Raw genomic sequence first — 18,981 nt, 5'->3', positions numbered from 1 at the left:
TTTTCCATGTTTTCACATATTCCATCATCCATCCTTCCATCTGTCCCTTTCTTCAGTATAAGTTGGTGTCCATCCAACCTGCGTCGTCCTGATCAGGAGCAAATAGACAATAGAAGGTAATCACTACAGGTCGATAATAATAAACAGATTTTGCTTCTAGCTGCTTTTCAGATGGTTTCCTTCAGTTGGATGGTTCATATCAAGGCCAAACACTGATACTGAAATCTTACACACATTATGAAATGTAAAATATTTATTTTAAATGTTTATGTTGTGTCCTTGTACCCAGCTACAGTCTGGAGGGTCTGGAGGTGGAGAGGGTAGCAGTCAGGGTCCAGTGTCCCAGCCTCAGAGGTCAGGAGGAGAGGACCGCAGGGAGGAGTTCACTCCTGGAGAGCCAGGAGAGAGGCTCGCTGGTATCCCTCACTGAGGAGGAACAGGAAGGAGACGGAAGTAGTGTCAATAGCCAGGTGTGTGTGTGTGTGTGTGTGTGTGTGTGTGTGTGTGTGTGTGCGCGCGCGCGCGCAAGGTGCTATCGCTCTGTTCTTCTATGCTATTGCCGAACCTTCTTAGCAGATGCATCTAAGTTCCCATCTGTCAAATGCAGCAGATCAAACGTTCACTCTTTGTGCTCAGTTGTAAATCTATACAGGACACACTGATAGGGAAATTGACCTTTCACAATGTTGTGTGACAATAATTGGCCAGATTTAGTTCAGTTGTCTGATCTACTTAGTTTGTGTATATAATCTCTGGATAAGTATACTGTACTCTATTTTATATATATATATATATATATACATATAAAATATACTTATAAAATATATTTTAAAAAATCCCCCTCTCAGCCCTTGCAGGGTGGTATGTGTCATCCTCAAGCTCGGGTCCTCTACCTGAGGCCTGGGAGTTTGAGGGTTCTGCGCAGTATCTTAGCTGTTCCTAGGACTGCACTCTTCTGGACAGAGACTTCTGATGTTTTACCTGGAATCTGCTTTAGCCACTCTCCCAGTTTGGGGGTCACAGCCCCCAGTGCTCCGATTACCACTGGCACCACTGTTGCTCTTATGTTCCACATCTTTTCTAGCTCCTCTTTCAGCCCTTGGTATTTCTCAAGCTTCTCGTGTTCCTTCTTCTTGATTTTGCTGTCGCTTGGGATTGGCTGCAGTAATCAACTGCCTGTCGATCACTGCAGCCTTCTTCTGCTGTTTGTCGATCAACACGATGTCTGGTTGGTTAGCCATCACCAGTTTGTCAGTCAGTTAGAGTACATATACAAAACCTTTCCAAGATGGTGCTGAGTATAGCTGCCTCTGTGTTTTCGGCTGTGATTCACGGTGGTCTTTCACCAGAGAGGGGCTCATGAACATCAGGGGAACAACTCCAATGGATTTAATTCCTACTTTTCTCGCATCATCATTGGAATTATTGGACATTTTGGTGAAGGGCTCGCTCGCTGTCATTCGCGCCGCAGGAGAGGAAAAAGAGTCGGGTTGCTCATGCGTCCTCGCTGGCGGGGACTCACCGCTACCGGCAATATTTCTCTCCAACGTGCGCTCACTGTGCAACAAACTGGACAAACTTCAGCTTCTGGTGGGGAAAAACAGAGACTTTTATTCATCTTCTGTTCTGTGTTTCACGGAGACCTGGCTGTGTGGACTGATACCGGACTCCGCACTGTAGCCAGCAGAACTCTCCGGCAAAACAAAAGGTGGAGGTGTCTGTTTTTATATTAACAATGGCTGGTGTAGCGACGTGACAGTGATTCAGCAGCACTGTTCTCCTAATCTGGAATTTTTTATCATTAACTGTAAACCATTTTACAAACCCCGTGAGTTTGCTTCATTCACTCTGGTCGGTGTTTACATCTCGCCGCATGCAAACGTTCAGGATTCACAGCGCATGCTGGCTGACCAGATACTGTGTGTGGAACAGACAAACCCGGACTCCCTTGTTATTGTTCTCGGTGACTTTAACAGGGGAAATCTCAGCCAAGAACTCCCCAAATACATACAGTTTATAAAGTGTCCAACCAGAGAGGGGAACTCTTTAGATCACTGCTACACCACAGTTAGCAGTGCCTATCACGCCGTCACACGCGCTCCACTGGGACACTCTGATCACGTGATGGTCCATCAGATTCCTGCATACAGGCAGAAACTAAAGCTCTGTAAACCTGTAGTGAGGACATCAAAGAAGTGGACTAATGAAGCTGTTGAGGACCTCCAGGCATGTTTGGACTGCACTGACTGGGATGTTTTTACAGGACTGCTACCAACAATCTGGATGAGTTTACAGAGGCTGTGACGTCCTACATCAGCTTCTGGACACATGTATACCAACACACACCAGGGTGAGTTATAACAATGACAAACCCTGGTTCACAGCTAAACTCAGACAGCTAAGGTTGGAAAAGGAGGAGGCGTTTAGGAGTGGTGACCGAGCCGTGTGCAGGGCATTAAAGTTCAGGTTTAGCAGGGAGGTGCGAGAAGGACAAGCTCTCCCAGCTGAGCGTAGACTCCACCTGCAGTTGGATCACTGGCTTCCTGATGGACAGGAAGCAGCACGTGAAGCTGGAAAAACATGCGTCTGATTCCAGGACCACCGGCACCGGTTCCCCTCAAGGCTGCGTTCTTTCCCCTCTGCATTCCTCCCTGTATACTAACAGCTGCACCTCCAGTCACCAGTCTGTGAAGTTCCTGAAGTTTGCAGATGACACCACTCTCATTGGGCTCATCTCAGGTGGGGGTGAGTCCGCCTACAGGTGGGAGATCGACCATCTGGTGACCTGGTGCACCCAGAACCACATGGAGCTCAACGCTCTGAAGACCGTGGAGATGGTCGTGGATTTTAGAAAGAGCACAGCCCCACCCTCCCCCATCATCCTGTGTGACTCTCCAGTCACCACTGTGGACTCCTTCCGCTTCCTGGGCACCGTCATCTCCCAGGACCTCAAGTGGGAGCTGAACATCACCTCCCTCACCAAGAAGGCCCAGCCCATCCCTGAGTCCATCCTCACCTCCTCCATCACCATCTGGTACGCTGCTGCCACTGCCAGGGACAAGGGCAGGCTGCAGAGCTCTGCAGAGAAGGTGATTGGCTGCAATCTTCCTTCTCTCCTGGACCTGTACTCGAGGAAGCGAGCAGGAAAGATTGCAGCTGACTCCTCCCACCCCGGACACAAACTGTTTCAGACTCTCCCCTCTGGCAGGAGGCTGCGGTCCATCAGGACCAAAACCTCTCACCACAAAAACAGCTTCTTCCCGTCTGCAGCTAGCCTCATTAACAAGGCCTGACACTCCCCCCTTGCAAATGATACAAATGTCTCTGCACATGTAAATACTGTTTCATCTTGTGTCGGGCACAGACCTGGCACGTCGCACATATTTGATGTGTTAAACAACTCAGGACATATCACCATTTGTATTAGACCACAGCCTTAGGTGAGCAAAAGTAAAGGAATAAATAATCTTAAAGTAAATAACATTTAATATTTGGTGGCATAACTCTTGCTTGCAATAACTGCCTGAAGCCTGCGACCCATCGACATCACCAAACTGTTGCATTCTTCATTTGTGATGCTATTCCAGGCTTTTACCGCAGGTCCTTTCAGTTCTTGTTTGTTTCAGGGTGTTTCTCCCTTCAGTCTCCTCTTAAGGAGGTGAAATGCAGCTCTATTGGGTTAAGGTCAGCTGATTGACTTGGCCAGTATAAAACCTTACACTTTTTCCCCTGATGAAGTCCTTTGTTTTGTTGGCAGTGTGCTTTGGCTCATTGTCATGCTGCATGATAAACTTCCTCCCCATTAGTTTCAATGCATTTCACTGTAAATTGGTGGACAAAATGTTTCTGTCCACTTCTGAATTAATTCTGCTGCTACCATCATCAGTTGCATCATCAATAAATATTAATAAGCCTGTTCCAGAAACAGCCATGCACGCCCAAGCCATGACATTACCTCCACCATGCTTCACAGATGAGCTTGTATGCTTTGGATCAGAAGCAGTTCCTTTCTTTCGCCACACTTTGGCCTTTCCATCACTTTGCCAGAGATTAATCTTGGTGTCGTCCGTCCATAAGATTTGTTCCAGAACTTTTGCGGCTCATCTCTGTTCTCCATTCTTCCTGCTGATGAGTGGTTTGCATCTTGTGGTGTGGCCTCTATATTTCTGCTCTCTGAGTCTTCTTCCAGCAGTGGATTGTGATACCTTCACCCCTGCACTGTGGAGGTCGTTGCTGATGTCACTGGTGTTTTGTGGGTTTTTACTTCACAGCTCTCACGATATTTCTGTCATCAACTACTGTTGTTTTCCTTGGCCGATCTGTTGCTCAGTACACCAGTAGTTTCTTTCTTTTTCAGGACATTCCAAATAGTTGTGCTTGCTATGCCCAATGTTTGTCCAATGGCTCTGGTCGATTTTCCTTCTTTTCTCAGCTTGACAGTGGCTTGCTTTTCTCCCATAGACAGCTCTCTGGTCTTCATGTTGGTTTATCCTCCCTAAGTGGTGCTAATTAGCAGAGTTTCAGGAGCGGGACCACACATCAAGCGCGTCATCGCCAGCATTTCCATAAATACCCACACGTCCTAAATCCTCCCCTTCGCCCTCGTATCCTGCATCCCTCCCTCCCACCCCTTTCTCTGTCCTGCCTCCTGATCTCCTTCCTCCTCTCCATAGGTTTATAGGGGGTCCGTCGTGCCCGGGTGCTACGGCGGATTTCCCTATCATAGCTTCCCCACAACGCTTTCTAATGTCTATTCAGCTACTGCAAGCTTCATACATCTTCTGTTTGTTACTCAATAAATCATTTGATCATACCTGTTGATTGTGGTCCTTGCTAGTGAACAGGAAATGCAGTCTTTATAGGTTTGAACCAAGGATGAAAACCTCTATTAGTCATGCAGAGCCATTTAATGTTTGGACAATCAACCTAAAAGGCAACACCTGGGCAACAAGAAACATCTGTCTGTCACATGTTCCAATAGTTTTGCTCACTTGAAAAAATTGGTGGGTTCGAACAAACGGTGATATGTCCTGAGTTGTTTAACATATCTAGATGTGAATACCAGGAAATGAGAGCTGAAATTCTGAACTGTTGTATTATACTCATCTTTTGATCTGGAATGTCTTCAGTGAACAAAAACAAAGGAATTTGCCTTACATTTCCAATACTTTTGGAGGGGACTGTATTTTCATCCTATGTGCTCCTGAACAGGACCACACAGGTTGGATGGACACCAACTTCATATATCAATAACCTTGTTGCCTATGTGTGTTCATCAGGTCCTGTCAGTGACAGCCAGCTGTCCTGCTATGTTCCATCACCAAACCCTCACCAAATCCATCTCCATGGTTACTATCAGTCAGCGTGATATAGATGGTGAGTTAACGCAATATAAGGATCCATTTTATCGTTTTATGTGTTCAGTACACAGCCACATAAAGCCTACAGTAGCTTAGCACGCACACTGGAAACTGAAAAAACACATTATGACAACTTTGAAGCTGTCTTATTCAACTTCAAAATCACAAAGACAACATCAGCACAATTACCCAATACTACAAAGCTCCTTAAGCAACAATCATCTGTTTCTCTCTTGACAGGGTTAGCAATTGCTATATTGATGTGGTCTTACTGTTACTACTACTTCGTACTTAGTGGCAGTATTTTTTAGTCCACATTTCTTTCTGTCTTTGTGTCCCCTGGTCTACTTTGTGTTAACCTCTTTACTTCGGTATTAACACCTTTTTAAATCTTAAACTACCATTTTACCATGTGTAAACTGGGCTTTGAACACTTACAGGTGTCATATAAATGGTGTTATCTGTCCTCTTTGCTTCCTCTAGGGGGGAACTTATTCTCCAGTAACTCCGGGTCACTGGAATACAGGTACAATTTATAATTTTCTGTGTTGGTAGACATTGTTATGGTTTTGCAGTCTTTTGATAGAACCCTGTTCTTACAGCTGAAGACAATAACTTTCCAAAACAGATATTGTTGAAGGATGTGTGCATGGGACAATTTTGTTAGTTAGTGTTAGTTTTTAATGCAGTTTCCACCAGTCCAGTAATGAGATTGCTGTATGTTGATGTTACGCACTAACAAAAAGTACTGCGTTAGATTAAAACAAGCAGAACTTTCACTTCTCTTAATGTTTATTATAGCTTCACAGTGGCATTGTGTGTTTTGTCAGTATTTCAGAGGAGGAGCCGGGCCCTCTGCGGAGCGACACTGAGGTAAAAGGAGGACCTAAATTCAGTCGGACATTCAGCTACCTCCGCAGCAAGATGAGCAAGAAAGGCAAGGTGAGAAGAGCTGCAATAAGGCACTGCAAAATGAAAAATGCACACTGAACTGTTGAGACTTGACACCTGCAGCACATCATTGAAATCAGTAAATGATGAGGGTGTAATGTAGACACATTTCGATAAGGGTTGTCTTTTATAGCATACTTTGACCAATAATCACTGACATGGCAGAATTCTTTGAAATTAACAGTCAGTTTTTTGTGATTAATGTGTTTCATGTTTATGTTGGGCTGATAAAGAAGCTGGTGTTTTTACTGGTATTGTTATTGGAAACATAAAAAACAGAGGTGTTGTTGCAGTGGTCACACAAATGGTTGTTCTCAACAGCTACAGCTACAGTATGTAATTAAAAACAATATAATCTATTTCACACAAACACACTCAGCAGCAGAGGTCTAGACTCTAGTCACATGACTTGGACTCGAGTTACAAAAATGATGACTCGACTTGAAAAAATCAAAGAAGACCTGCGACTCGACTTTGACTTGAACAGCAATGACTCATGACTTCACTGGGACTTGAGCCTTTTGACCTGAGATGACTTGACACTCCCCATGCCCAAATATAAATTATGATATAAAAAACTGCGCAGCGCATCAACATAGCGCTGTGCTCAATTAGACTGGAGCATGTGGCTTCCTCCAGCAAGAGGGAACAATCAATGACCGTCCTAAGCGTGCCCGTGCCTGACGCAGCACTACAGAACTTTCCAAATTCCTCCACCTCACGGACAAAAGAAAGGTCAGGTTGAAACAGTGTAGAGAGAATGCTGCTGCAGCTGTTGCGTGAAGCTCCTTCCACCAATTTTAAAAAACAGTTAATTAAGATGAAGCGATAATAGCGCCGGGTGCTCATTTTGTTTTATAAATCCATCCTTTCCTTCACAGCTGAGGCCCTCCCTAAGAGGTGTCATTCAATACATTGTTTTATTTTTTACTTGAAAAAACTTTTGAAATGGTTTTTAAATTTGGTGAAGAGCGCATTATGACTTGTTTAGGACTCAAAGTCAAAGTTTAAGACTTACACTTGACTTGAGACTTGACTCGGACTTGCCACTCATGATCGGTCTGGACTTGGGACTCGACTTGGGACTTGAGTACTAAGACTTGAGACTTGACTCGGACTTGTAAAACGATGACTTGGTCCCACTCAGCTCGGCAGGGTCTTCAAAGATTGTGTCTTCACTGATGCTGCTGGCCCTGCGACACCATCAGCAGCTTGCAATAGGAAGTCTAAACTGCTCTGTGGTTTCTTTCCTTCCAGATGATTTGATGATCATGGATGACAGTCCATGAGCTTTATGTCACTGATGTGCTTTCATTCAGACTCTTATTGATCCCAAGAAGGGCAATTCATTTGCAGCTTACCCAGTCCAGACACGCGACTCAAAACTCTGAATTTCACACACGCTTTGGATGCTTGGACTTCACTTCCTGTGTCCCCTATGTGGCACTATAGAGCACCCAGTAACTATACATTATGTCCTGGTACTTCAAATGTGGAACGCATCATGACCATTTTATTTTTATGGCGTGTTGAGTGTCACACAGAGCTTACTTGCTGTTGTCAGTAAGTGGTGCTACAACTTTAACTGAGTCTTAGTATGTAAATGTTTTCGGGCAGGACAGTTATCAAGTAAAGTTACGAAGACCACGGATACGTCGTTAAAAGAAAAATTGGCAAGATTTACAAAAAACATCCTTAATGGGTTAAGGGTTGTAATGGTAATTTGAATTTTCAAATAAACAGCTCAGGCAAACACTTGTCTTTTCGTGAATTTTATTCAAGTCTTCTGCAGAAGGAACTCACAGGGACACATACGCATCAGAGAGTATCATCCGAGTGAGCTGCAGTGTCTCAGCACATGCAGCTTTTATCTTAGTCTCAGGGTCGGAGTACTATCTCATCAAAAGAACATGGTGTCTTTCAGTGTTCCCAAGGGGACACTCAATTTGGATCTATAGAAAGACACCCATGTCCAAGGTACATGTGGTGAACCACTTAAAGTCATGACCCCTCTGGACATATGGTAAAGCATCACACACATTTACAGTGGGTACGGAAAGTATTCAGACCCCTTTAAATTTTTCACTCTTTGTTTCATTGCATTTTCCAAAAATCAAAAAAGTTCATTTTATTTCTCAGTAATGTACACTCAGCACCCCATCTTGACAGAAAAAAACAGAAATGTAGAAATTTTTGCAAATTTATTAAAAAAGAAAAACTGAAATATCACATGGTCATAAGTATTCAGACCCCTTGCTCAGTATTTAGTAGAAGCACCCTTTTGATCTAATACAGCCATGAGTCGTTTTGGGAAAGATGCAACAAGTTTTTCACATCTGGATTTGGGTATCCTCTGCCATTCCTCCTTGCAGATCCTCTCCAGTTCTGTCAGGTTGGATGGTTAACGTTGGTGGACAGCCATTTTCAGGTCTCTCCAGAAATGCTCAATTGGGTTTAAGTCAGGGCTCTGGCTGGGCCATTCAAGAACAGCCACGGAGTTGTTGTGAAGCCACTCCTTCGTTATTTTAGCGGTGTGCTTAGGGTCATTGTCTTGTTGGAAGGTAAACCTTCGGCCCAGTCTGAGGTCCAGAGCACTCTGGAAAAGGTTTTCGTCCAGGATATCCCTGTACTTGGCCGCATTCATCTTTCCCTTGATTGCAACCAGTCGTCCTGTCCCTGCAGCTGAAAAAAACCCCCACAGCATGATGCTGCCACCACCATGCTTCACTGTTGAGACTGTATTGGACAGGTGATGAGCAGTGCCTGGTTTTCTCCACACATACCGCTTAGAATTAAGGCCAAAAAGTTCTATCTTGGTCTCTTCAGACCAGAGGATCTTATTTATCACCATCTTGGAGTCCTTCAGGTGTTTTTTAGCAAACTCCATGCAGGCTTTCATGTGTCTTGCACTGAGGAGAGGCTTCCGTCGGGCCACTCTGCCATAAAGCCCCGACTGGTGGATTGCTGCAGTGATGGTTGACTTACTACAACTTTCTCCCATCTCCCGACTGCATCACTGGAGCTCAGCCACAGTGACCTTTGGGTTCTTCTTTACCTCTCTCACCAAGGCTCTTCTCACCCGATAGCTCAGTTTGGCCGGACGGCCAGCTCTAGGAAGGGTTCTGGTCGTCCCAAACGTCTTCCATTTGAGGATTATGGAGGCCACTGTGCTCTTAGGAACCTTAAGTGCAGCAGAAATTTTTTTGTAACCTTGGCCAGATCTGTGCCTTGCCACAATTCTGTCTCTGAGCTCTTCAGGCAGTTCCTTTGACCTCATGATTCTCATTTGCTCTGAAATGCACTGTGAGCTGTAAGGTCTTATATAGACAGGTGTGTGGCTTTCCTAATCAAGTCCAATCAGTATAATCAAACACAGCTGGACTCAAATGAAGGTGTAGAACCATCTCAAGGATGATCAGAAGAAATAGACAGCACCTGAGTTAAATATGAGTGTCACGGCAAAGGGTCTGAATACTTATGACCATGTGATATTTCAGTTTTTCTTTTTTAATAAATTTGCAAAAATTTCTACATTTCTGTTTTTTTCTGTCAAGATGGGGTGCTGAGTGTACATTACTGAGAAATAAAATGAACTTTTTTGATTTTTGGAAAATGGCTGCAATGAAACAAAGAGTGAAAAATTTTAAGAGGTCTGAATACTTTCCGTACCCACTGTACCTTCCATTGACCCCATACCCAAGAGACCGGAGGCCCCAAGTGAGATTAGTTACAGGGCAGTGTTTGGAGATGGTTCTCATGAAATTCCCATTACAGGGTATTCTAAGATAGTTTTGAAGTAGATATGGTCAACCTGCAAGAAGTAGTTCATCACAGCATAGAAGCATAGAAGTAGTCACTTCTACTTCTTTACGGTCTGTACTTCTGTGCGTATGTTGTGTAGGTTGCTCCCTCATACCCCTCCATCCCTCTCTCCCTCTTTATGTCTCGCTCTCTCTCTCCCTCTCCTTCACCCCCAACTGGTCGAGGAAGATGGCCGCCCACCCTGAGCCATGGTTCTGCTTGAGGTTTCTGCCTCTTAAAAGGAAGTTTTTCCATGCCTCTGTTGCCTAGTGCTGCTCTTGGTGGGAACTGTTGGGTTTCTTTAAATATCATCACAGAGTACGGTCTAGACCTGCTCTTTTATGAAAAGCGCTCAGAGATAACAGTTTTTGTGATTTGGCGCTATATAAATAAAATTGAATTCAATTGAATTGAACTTCCTGTTGCTAGTAGGTGACGCTATGACTATGAGTGAATGTTGGCATACGGATGTGTTCAAGGTGGGACTGTTATCAAGAATGTAAATTTTGGTACAAATGTGAGCATGTACATGGATAAACACAGTTATAACAACTTCCTGTTTCATGGCGAATCATCAATTTTCGACGCCATGCCATGGACACACCCTTTGACGAAAACTCACAGATAGCACAACTTTTCATCATCAATGCCTTTAGATGCTCAACAAAAATTTTAAGTCGATCGGACAAATTCCCTAAGAGGAGATCGTTAAAATTCGGACAATGTTAAACATTGAAAATTACATCAATTAATAGCCAAGTCCCAAATAGCCGCCTACACCATTTACTGGCCTGGTGTGGAAAAACATTTTGACAAATAAACACAGTTCGACATTAAACGCCTGGTCTGGTTTTTATAGAAGTTCTTTGTTCTTTCTTTACCAGTGTAACTGGCATGGTACAAGAGATGAAAAGAAAAAAAAGGTGCCAACTCACGTTATCTTTGAAGTACGAATGTGTCCGTTCCTTGATTAGCCTATTGACATCCCTTTAGTCTATAAGGGTCCACCGATCAAAAGAATCTTTTGAACAGCTTTTCATAAAAAATAATCGCTCTCTGTCTGCTAACTTCTGCCACACTTCTCTCATCCGGCACCCTGTCGTTGTTTTCTTTACGTTGCTGCCGACTAAATAAAAGTGCATTAGCCGTTTCTTTGATTTAATAAAATAAGCTATTAATCAAAGTTAATCGGTAAATTCAAAATGGCTGACTACCTGTTGGGTTTAGGGCATCATTCCTGGCTTTTTTGTAGGTCTGGACATGATACCATCTGCCACAAACATTTTGTGCAATTCGGTGAAAGCTGGCCCTGGGGCTGCTTTGTAGGGAGCGCTAGTATGGCTGAAACCAGATCTGACCATGGCTTATGTGTCTGTATCTCTTATTGTATGCAACTTTGTGAACCAAGCAGTGGGAAGAAAGACCAGAATGGACAATATTTAGTTAGTTTGTCCACTGCCTGGTTTAAGCCTTCACTGTACACACACCCAGTGTCAATAGGAATCTTGCATGTTTCATGCTCAGGCCCTTATAATGAGAGCTGTGTTTCATAGCCTAATAATGGAAGAAATGAAGAACTTATTAGTAATTCTTTGTTGTCCAAACCTGACCACCAACTGTTTATATCGAATGAGTTGAGAGTCAAACATCCTCCTTAGATACTAGAACCTCCTCGCCATGTATAATCCTAGCTTTTGGTTGGTTACTATTCTACCTAAAGTAGTCGGTATGCATAATAAAAAGCAGGGCTGACAGGACACAGCCCTGGGGTGGGCCATTCATTAAAACCTGCTGTATTCTATCCATTAGAAATCAAAAAGCGGATCATTTCAAATAACAGCAAGTCACTCCATCACTCATTCATTCATTCATTCAAACCTTTATTTAACCAGGATAAAAAACTCCTTGAGATTAAAAATGTCCTTTACAAGAGTGTCCTGGTAAGTGGCAGCAGCGCAGTTACAAATAGATACAGAGACACTTACAGGTAAATACATAGACACACTTTCACTCATCATATTCAATATTTTATGTCATCATAAAAAACCTGTGTCCCAAATCTATTTAAAAACAGTGACAGACAGACTGCCTTTCTGCAAGGTCCTTTAAAATCCTTTAAAAGAATAAAGTGAGACCAGCTCCTTCAGTTCATTCTGAAGCTGATTCCATGCAGATGCAAAATGAAAAGCCTTTTTGCCAAAGTCAGCGCAGGCTTTAGGGACAGTCAATAAAAACAGATCCTGTGAGCGCAGGTGATATGTCCCTGCAGGCCTCGGGAGGATGTAAGTGTTCAGATAAGGAGAAAGAAGTCCTAACACTGCCTTATAAATAGAAAGATGCCAGTGCATCCAATGCCGAATGGAGAGGGACAACCACCCGACCACAGAATACAGCAAACAGTGATGAATGAGAGATTTTAAGTTTGTGATGAATCTCAAGGCTTCATGAAACATAGTGTCCAAAGCATGAAGACACTGGGAGGTTGAATACATCTATAAAATATCACCATAGTCCAAGACAGACAAGAAGGTTGCATTTACAAGTTGTTTTTTTGCTTCAAAAGATAAACAGGACTTGATTTTTTTAATCAAATCTTGGACATGCAATGTAAAAGACAGTGATTGGTCAATGGTAATGCCAAAGTATTTGTAATGTGACAACCCTTCGATTTCTGTACCAGAAAGTGTAAAAAAGGTTGGGACATTGTTTTTAGTTGATTGAGAGTGAGAGTCATGACTTTAGTTTTTTTAGAGTTTAGAACCAATTTTAAAGTAGCCAGATTATGTTGCAAGATGTTAAAAGCGGACTGTAAATTTGTGATTGCTTGACCTAATGTGGACCCAGAACAACAGAAAACAGTGTCATCAGCATAGTAATGATAGTTTGTATATTTTATTTTATTGCAGAGGTTGTTTGTATAAATGATAAAAAGAAGAGGCCCAAGAATTGAGCCTTGCGGCACCTCTTTTGAAATATTTAGGGAGGCAGAAGTGAGGCCGTGTACTTGCACACATTGTGTTCTCCCTGATAGGTAACTGTTGAATCATCCCGATCCTGATAGTCCAATGGAGGTGAGTCTTTGAAGGAGTATTTTATGGTCCACTGTGTCAAAAGCTTTTGACAAATCAATAAACAGGGCTGCAGAGTGCTGTTGATTGTCCAAGGTTTTGACCAGGTCATTAACAACTTTTGAAACAGCTGTTATTGTACTACCAGATTGAAATTCATTCAGAATATTGTTATTAAAGTATACTTAATTAAGATAGTCTTTTAATTGCATGCTGATGAGTGATTCCATTAATTTAGCTAATACTGACAATTTATAAATAGGCCTGTAGTTTTTTATGTTAGGGGAGAACATTGGCAGATTTCCAGATGGCTGGTACTTGATTTGTGGCTAAAGAAAGGTTAATTAAATATGTAACTGGATTGGCTATCAAATTTGCAGCTATTTTTAGAAAATATGTTTCCAATTTGTCTGGACCTGATGATTTTTTTGGATCTAGATCTTTAAGGCCTTCCTTACTTATGGTACGGTTACTGTCTTGAAATGAAATGGTTGAGCTGACAGTGACTGATCAAACCCACCACCATCATCCCTGTCCCCAAAAAACCAAGGATCACTGGACTAAACGACCACTGACTGTGACAGTTTGGTTCATAATGTATTTATAACTGGGGTGCCAGTCAGGTCTTTCTCCTGACATAAGATACTAAGCTTTTTTTTATTTATTAAATGTCACAAGGGACCCATATATCGAAATATGTACCCCCCTACGTTAAATGATCCCAACAGTATAATGAAAACCACACTCGGGAGTTTTTTTTAAGCACAACAAAAACAGCTTGTAATAATATGCACACAAACAAAAAACACAAAATTATGTGATGTTAAAAAAACAAATTGTCCTCTCAGGGTATTCTCTTAGTAAGCAAACAAAATAGTCTCTTTCCCATTAATCCACAAAAGCAAAGCACAAAAATAAGGTTCGAGTGACACACAAAAAAGAAACCAGCTGGGCAACAAAGAGGGGGGAAAAAATGCTTTGGCTGATTTACGACCTGGCGGGTCTACTGGCAAAAGGATCCTGGTCTGGGCATTTGTTTGTGGCGTTTTGGGCGTTTCTGCATTGTTTCTGCAGCAGAGGCGATGATTTTTTGTAGAGTGATGTGGGATGAGCTAAACAGTATCGAGGCAGACGCTTGTGTAGATGATAAACGATTCGTCAAGGGATTATACTACCTTGTTTTTTAAACACATTTACTCACTAGAAAAAGAGTCTTTGTCAAGAGTCTTTGTCACTGTGCCGCAATCGCGCTCTATTCACTGCTTTTTCCCCCGTTAATCCACTTCCTCTTTCACTCTTGTATCCACGGGGCAGATTCCGCTGTGGCTGTAGTGCAAAGCGAATCAGAGCGAGTGGGCAGTATCGGCGGTCCTCACAAGGGCGGTGCAGTCTGAACAGGTTGAAATGAAATAGATGTAGAAATATATAAATATGGAATAAACAAATGCAAGTTATGTAAGAATAATAGAAGAATAGAGAAAAATAATAGAACTATTTGCAGAGAAAGAAAAATGTTGCAGATATTTACATGTGCAGTACTCCGGTTTGTATTGCGCAGACTTATTGAAATGGAAGAGTATATTGTGTACATAAATATATAAATTTACAATATAATATATACATATGCAGAGACATTTGTGTCATTTGCAAGGGGGGAGTGTCAGTGGGGGACCTGGGCCTTGTTAATGAGGCTATCTGCAGACGGTAAGAAGCTGTTTTTGTCGCGAGAAGTTTTGGTCCTGATGGACCGCAGCCTCCTGCCAGAGGGGAGAGTCTGAAACAGTTTGTGTCCGGGGTGGGAGGAGTCAGCTGCAATCTTTCCTGCTCGCCTCACAGTCCTGGAGGCACACAGGTCCTGAAGTGATGGAAGATTGCAGCCAATCACCTTCTCTGCAGAGCGAATGATGCGCTGCAGCCTGCCCTTGTCCCTGGCAGTAGCAGCAGGATGATGGACCTCGTGTCAGACGCATGTTTTCCCAGCTTCACGTGCTGTTTCCTGTCTATCAGGAAGTCTGTGATCGACCTGCAGGTGGAGTCAGGCAAGTTCAGCTGAGAGAGCTTGTCCTGCACCAGGGCCGGATGATGGTGTTAAAAGCAGAGCTGAAGTCCACAAACAGGATCCTGGCGTGGGTTCTTGGGGAGTCCAGGTGCTGGAGGATGTAGTGAAGGGCCATGTTTAATGCATCGTCTAAAGACCTGTTGGCTCTGTAGGCGAACTGCAGAGGGTCCAGGAGTGGGTTTGTGATGGATTTAAGATGGAACAACACAAGGCACTCATAAGACTTCATTACCACAGATGTCAGGGCGACGGGTCTGTAGTCATTTAGTCCTGTGGTCCTTGGTTTTTGGGGGACAGGGATGATGGTGGAGGCTTTGAAGCAGGCTGGGACATGGCATGTCTCCAGCGAGGTGTTAAAATGTCTGTGAACACCGGAGACAAATGATCAGCACAGTGCTTCAGGGTGGATATGGAGACAGAGTCTGACCCAGCTGGTCTGCAAGGTTTCTGCCTCCTGAAAAGTCTGCTGACTTCCCTCTCCAGGATGGTAAGAGAGGGGGAGGAGGTAGGGGATGGGATGGTGGACTGTGGCCGATCAGTGGTGTGACGGGGGATGGTGTCGGGTCTGTCCCATTGTCTTTCAAAGCGACAGTAAAACTGGTTCAACTCATTGGCAAGGCGTGAGTCGTGGGGAGATTTAGGTTTGTAGCTGGTGATCTGTCTGAAGCCTCTCCAGACAGAAGCAGAGTCATTTCTTGAGAACTGGTGTTGTAGTCTCTCTGAGTACAGATGTTTAGCATCTCGCATCGCCTTGCTAAACCTGTACTCCTGACTCCTTAAACCTGCCCCAGTCTCCACAACGTCTCTTCCTTTTCCAACCTCAGCTGTCTGAGTTCAGCTGTGAACCAGGGTTTGTCATTGATATAACTCACCCTGGTCCGTCTTGGTATACAACTGTCCTCACAGAAGCTGATGTAGGACATTGCAGCTGCTGTAAACTCATCCAGATTGTTGGTTGCAGTCCTGAAAACATCCCAGTCAGTTCAGTGCAACACGCCTGTCTGTATGCATGATAAATCATCCAAACCCATATTAAAACTTCTCCAAAAAATAAAATAAAATTAAGAGAGCTTAAGCTTCAGAGAAATGTTTCTAAACTATATACTACTGCATTTAATGATGCCTCATGAAATCTGCATGTGTGTGATCAGATATCAACATACAGTTTATGCAGAAACATGACGATGAGTAGAATTCAGAAAAACACTGCAGACAGTGAAAGAGGAACTTAGTCCGTGTGTGTGTGTGCGTTTTCAACCTCACTTCCTGATTTGAAAGCAGACAGACTAGCAGCGGCAACAGTTTGGACAAGATGTCTGAATCAAAAACACAACAACATGAGGCTCAGACAGAGAAAGAAATCCAGCCAGACAGGGATTAGAAGCAAGTACACAGACAGACAGACAGACAGGAAAAAGAAGGAGACAGGAGGACAGTTACAGCCATGCTGTGCAAGAGGTTCACTCGCTCTGTGAGGTGGAGAGGAGAATCTGGATCAGAGAAGGTAAGAAGATGTGATTGTGTTTTGAGTGGCTACAGTAGTCATAATGGTGAGGATTAGGAATGCTCCCATAAGGTGTTCTTGCAGAGTTTGTGATCTGAGGTTTGTTGCCTACATGGTAACAAGGTGCAATAAGGGGCCTGTCATCTCATGAAAAAACAGTACCTCCCCACAGTGACACAATACGAGAGTTCACATCTCCTCACACCTGGAGCAACATTACAACATTAACAACATGAGATCACTTTCCTGATCATTCACACCCATCAGTCATCACAACACCAGACTCTGTTTGAGCCATGTAGGACTCGTAAAAACAAACGTTCTACAGTGGTTACACCAGATCAGACTGCGGCAGGAGAGTATAGACATACTGTCTAATAAAAGTCTGCAGTGTCTACTCTGAATGAATAGTGCCATGTGGCACTCACTCAAGTGCTTTGAGAAACTGGTTCTTCAGCACATAAAGACCAACACCCCAGCCAGCCTGGACCCTCACCAGTTAGCTTTCAGAACCAACAGACCCACAGAGGATGCCATCTCCACTGCCCTCCACTCAGCCCTCACACACCTTGAGAAAAACACTCCGACCAAAAGATTTACTTGTCCCGATCAAATAATTGTACGTTAATTGTACAACATTAATTGTAAGGCCCTACATGTTTCACTCAAAACCTTTGAAGCTAGCAAACTGACATTAGCTAACACATAAAGACAGTAAACCTTAGCCAAGCCAGGATTATTCATTAATTTGCTCTTAAATTCATCCTCAGCATGCAAAATTGTTCATTTCTGTATATAATTATTCATTTTTCATTTTTGTATATATCATTTGCTTTGTAGCATAAAGGGAACTTCAAATTAATTATCTAATTTCAGAACCCTGTTTTAATATGACAAATAAATTGACCTTGTAAAAACTGGCTTCCAGCCAGACTAAGCTAACTTGGTTTGCTAGCAAATTTGGCACGTAGAAAGCAAAGTGTTGTTTCAGGTTGGCTGTATTCTTCCCACCTAATTTGTTTCTTTGTCTTGCGTTGCTACAGAACATTATGTTTTTCTTTCTGGTAAATTATAATGTGTTTTTATAGATATTTTTTCTCTTTTTATGACCAAACCCCTTTAACTCTTTAAAATGTGCAAATATACATTTATGTACATGGAAGTGACCACAGCTTATCAAGTGTCCGTCAAGTGATCAGTTTAGTGGTTAAAGGCCCTGGGGGGGAAAAACATACAAGGCAGTAATGCAGCCTGAGAGGATGCTCTCAATGGTGCATTTGTAGAGTTTTAGCAGACATTCCAAACTTCAGTCTAAAACTTGAGTCTCATCAGGAACTATAGGCGCTTTTGTTCAGATTTTACCGCTGAGTATGCTTGCTTCGACCAGGTGAGGTCGTCCTTGATGAACACACAGAGAAACTTGAAGTTGGAGACTCGCTCCACTTCACCTCCATCGATGTGAATGAGGGCGTGATCATCTCCTTAGTCTTGCTGACGATGATGTTCCTCATGTTAGCCCTGTTGAAGTTGAACAATAAGAGCTCCCTCAGTTTTCCTCTTGTGAAAAAAGTTTGTGTACAATGGAGAGCGACTATCTAAAAGTGCTAGTAGTAATATTGTGACAGTGCAGCATGTACAAAAATAAAAACTAAATATACAGTGGGCAATGGGCAAAACGCTTTGTGGTGAACACAGAACCATAGTCAGTGCGTCCTTGTTCTACGTCGCACCACTCAACGTGAACACGTACTAGCTCCACACGGAGCTTCAGGCTCATTATTTTCGATGCCATGGCGCTTGTATTGATGAGTGTCAAAGAGTCATGATGACAAACAGTGGGGAATAACTTTTGAGGAGGGACAGTGGTGTACTAGCTTTTCATCCTGCTGTTATGCGGCATTCAGACTCAACGCGAATTTGATCCAACGCTTTCCTCGCGGGGGTTTTATTGCTGGACAACTGAGTGTTCACACACAACACTATAATGCGAATAAACACAACTCACCATTACTACAGCAGTATGAACCCAAAGTAAACATTTTGCTGTGATTTAGCAATAAACGGATTAAACTGATGCCGAAATAACTGCAATATGATGCAGATTTGTTAAACATATGAATTCATGGTTTATCAGTTCTGTCAGCAAGACAGCATGACAACAACTTGTTTGTTTTCTGAATGGAGTTTGTATCGATCAGGGTTGTGCTATGCTAACTTGGTCAAATTAAAGTACAACGA

At 43.0% G+C, this 18,981-nt stretch overlaps 1 protein-coding gene across 6 annotated transcripts in view; it reads left to right on the top strand.

The window, feature by feature from the left end:
• Positions 1-18,981, top strand: part of LOC119894408 (A-kinase anchor protein 13-like) — a 184,601-nt gene that overhangs the window by 125,595 nt on the left and 40,025 nt on the right. For 4 of the 6 annotated variants that reach the window (XR_005442918.1, XM_038707143.1, XM_038707141.1 and 1 more), the window contains exons 17-21: positions 57-116; positions 290-470; positions 5,280-5,376; positions 5,844-5,886; positions 6,191-6,302. Coding sequence is in view for 5 of the 6 variants with exons in the window: in XM_038707143.1 (XP_038563071.1) it covers positions 57-116; positions 290-470; positions 5,280-5,376; positions 5,844-5,886; positions 6,191-6,302 (493 nt within the window). In the remaining variant the exon portion in view is untranslated. The remainder of the gene's footprint in view (positions 1-56; positions 117-289; positions 471-5,279; positions 5,377-5,843; positions 5,887-6,190; positions 6,303-18,981) is intronic. The other 2 variants (XM_038707144.1, XM_038707142.1) reach the window with 1 other exon arrangement.

The sequence above is a fragment of the Micropterus salmoides genome, unplaced genomic scaffold (genome assembly GCF_014851395.1).
Source record: "Micropterus salmoides isolate LMB-PRFRI ecotype aquatic unplaced genomic scaffold, ASM1485139v1 Ms_hic_scaffold_8, whole genome shotgun sequence".
NCBI classification, from domain to species: domain Eukaryota; kingdom Metazoa; phylum Chordata; class Actinopteri; order Centrarchiformes; family Centrarchidae; genus Micropterus; species Micropterus salmoides.
This window is presented reverse-complemented; position numbering and strand designations above follow the sequence as displayed.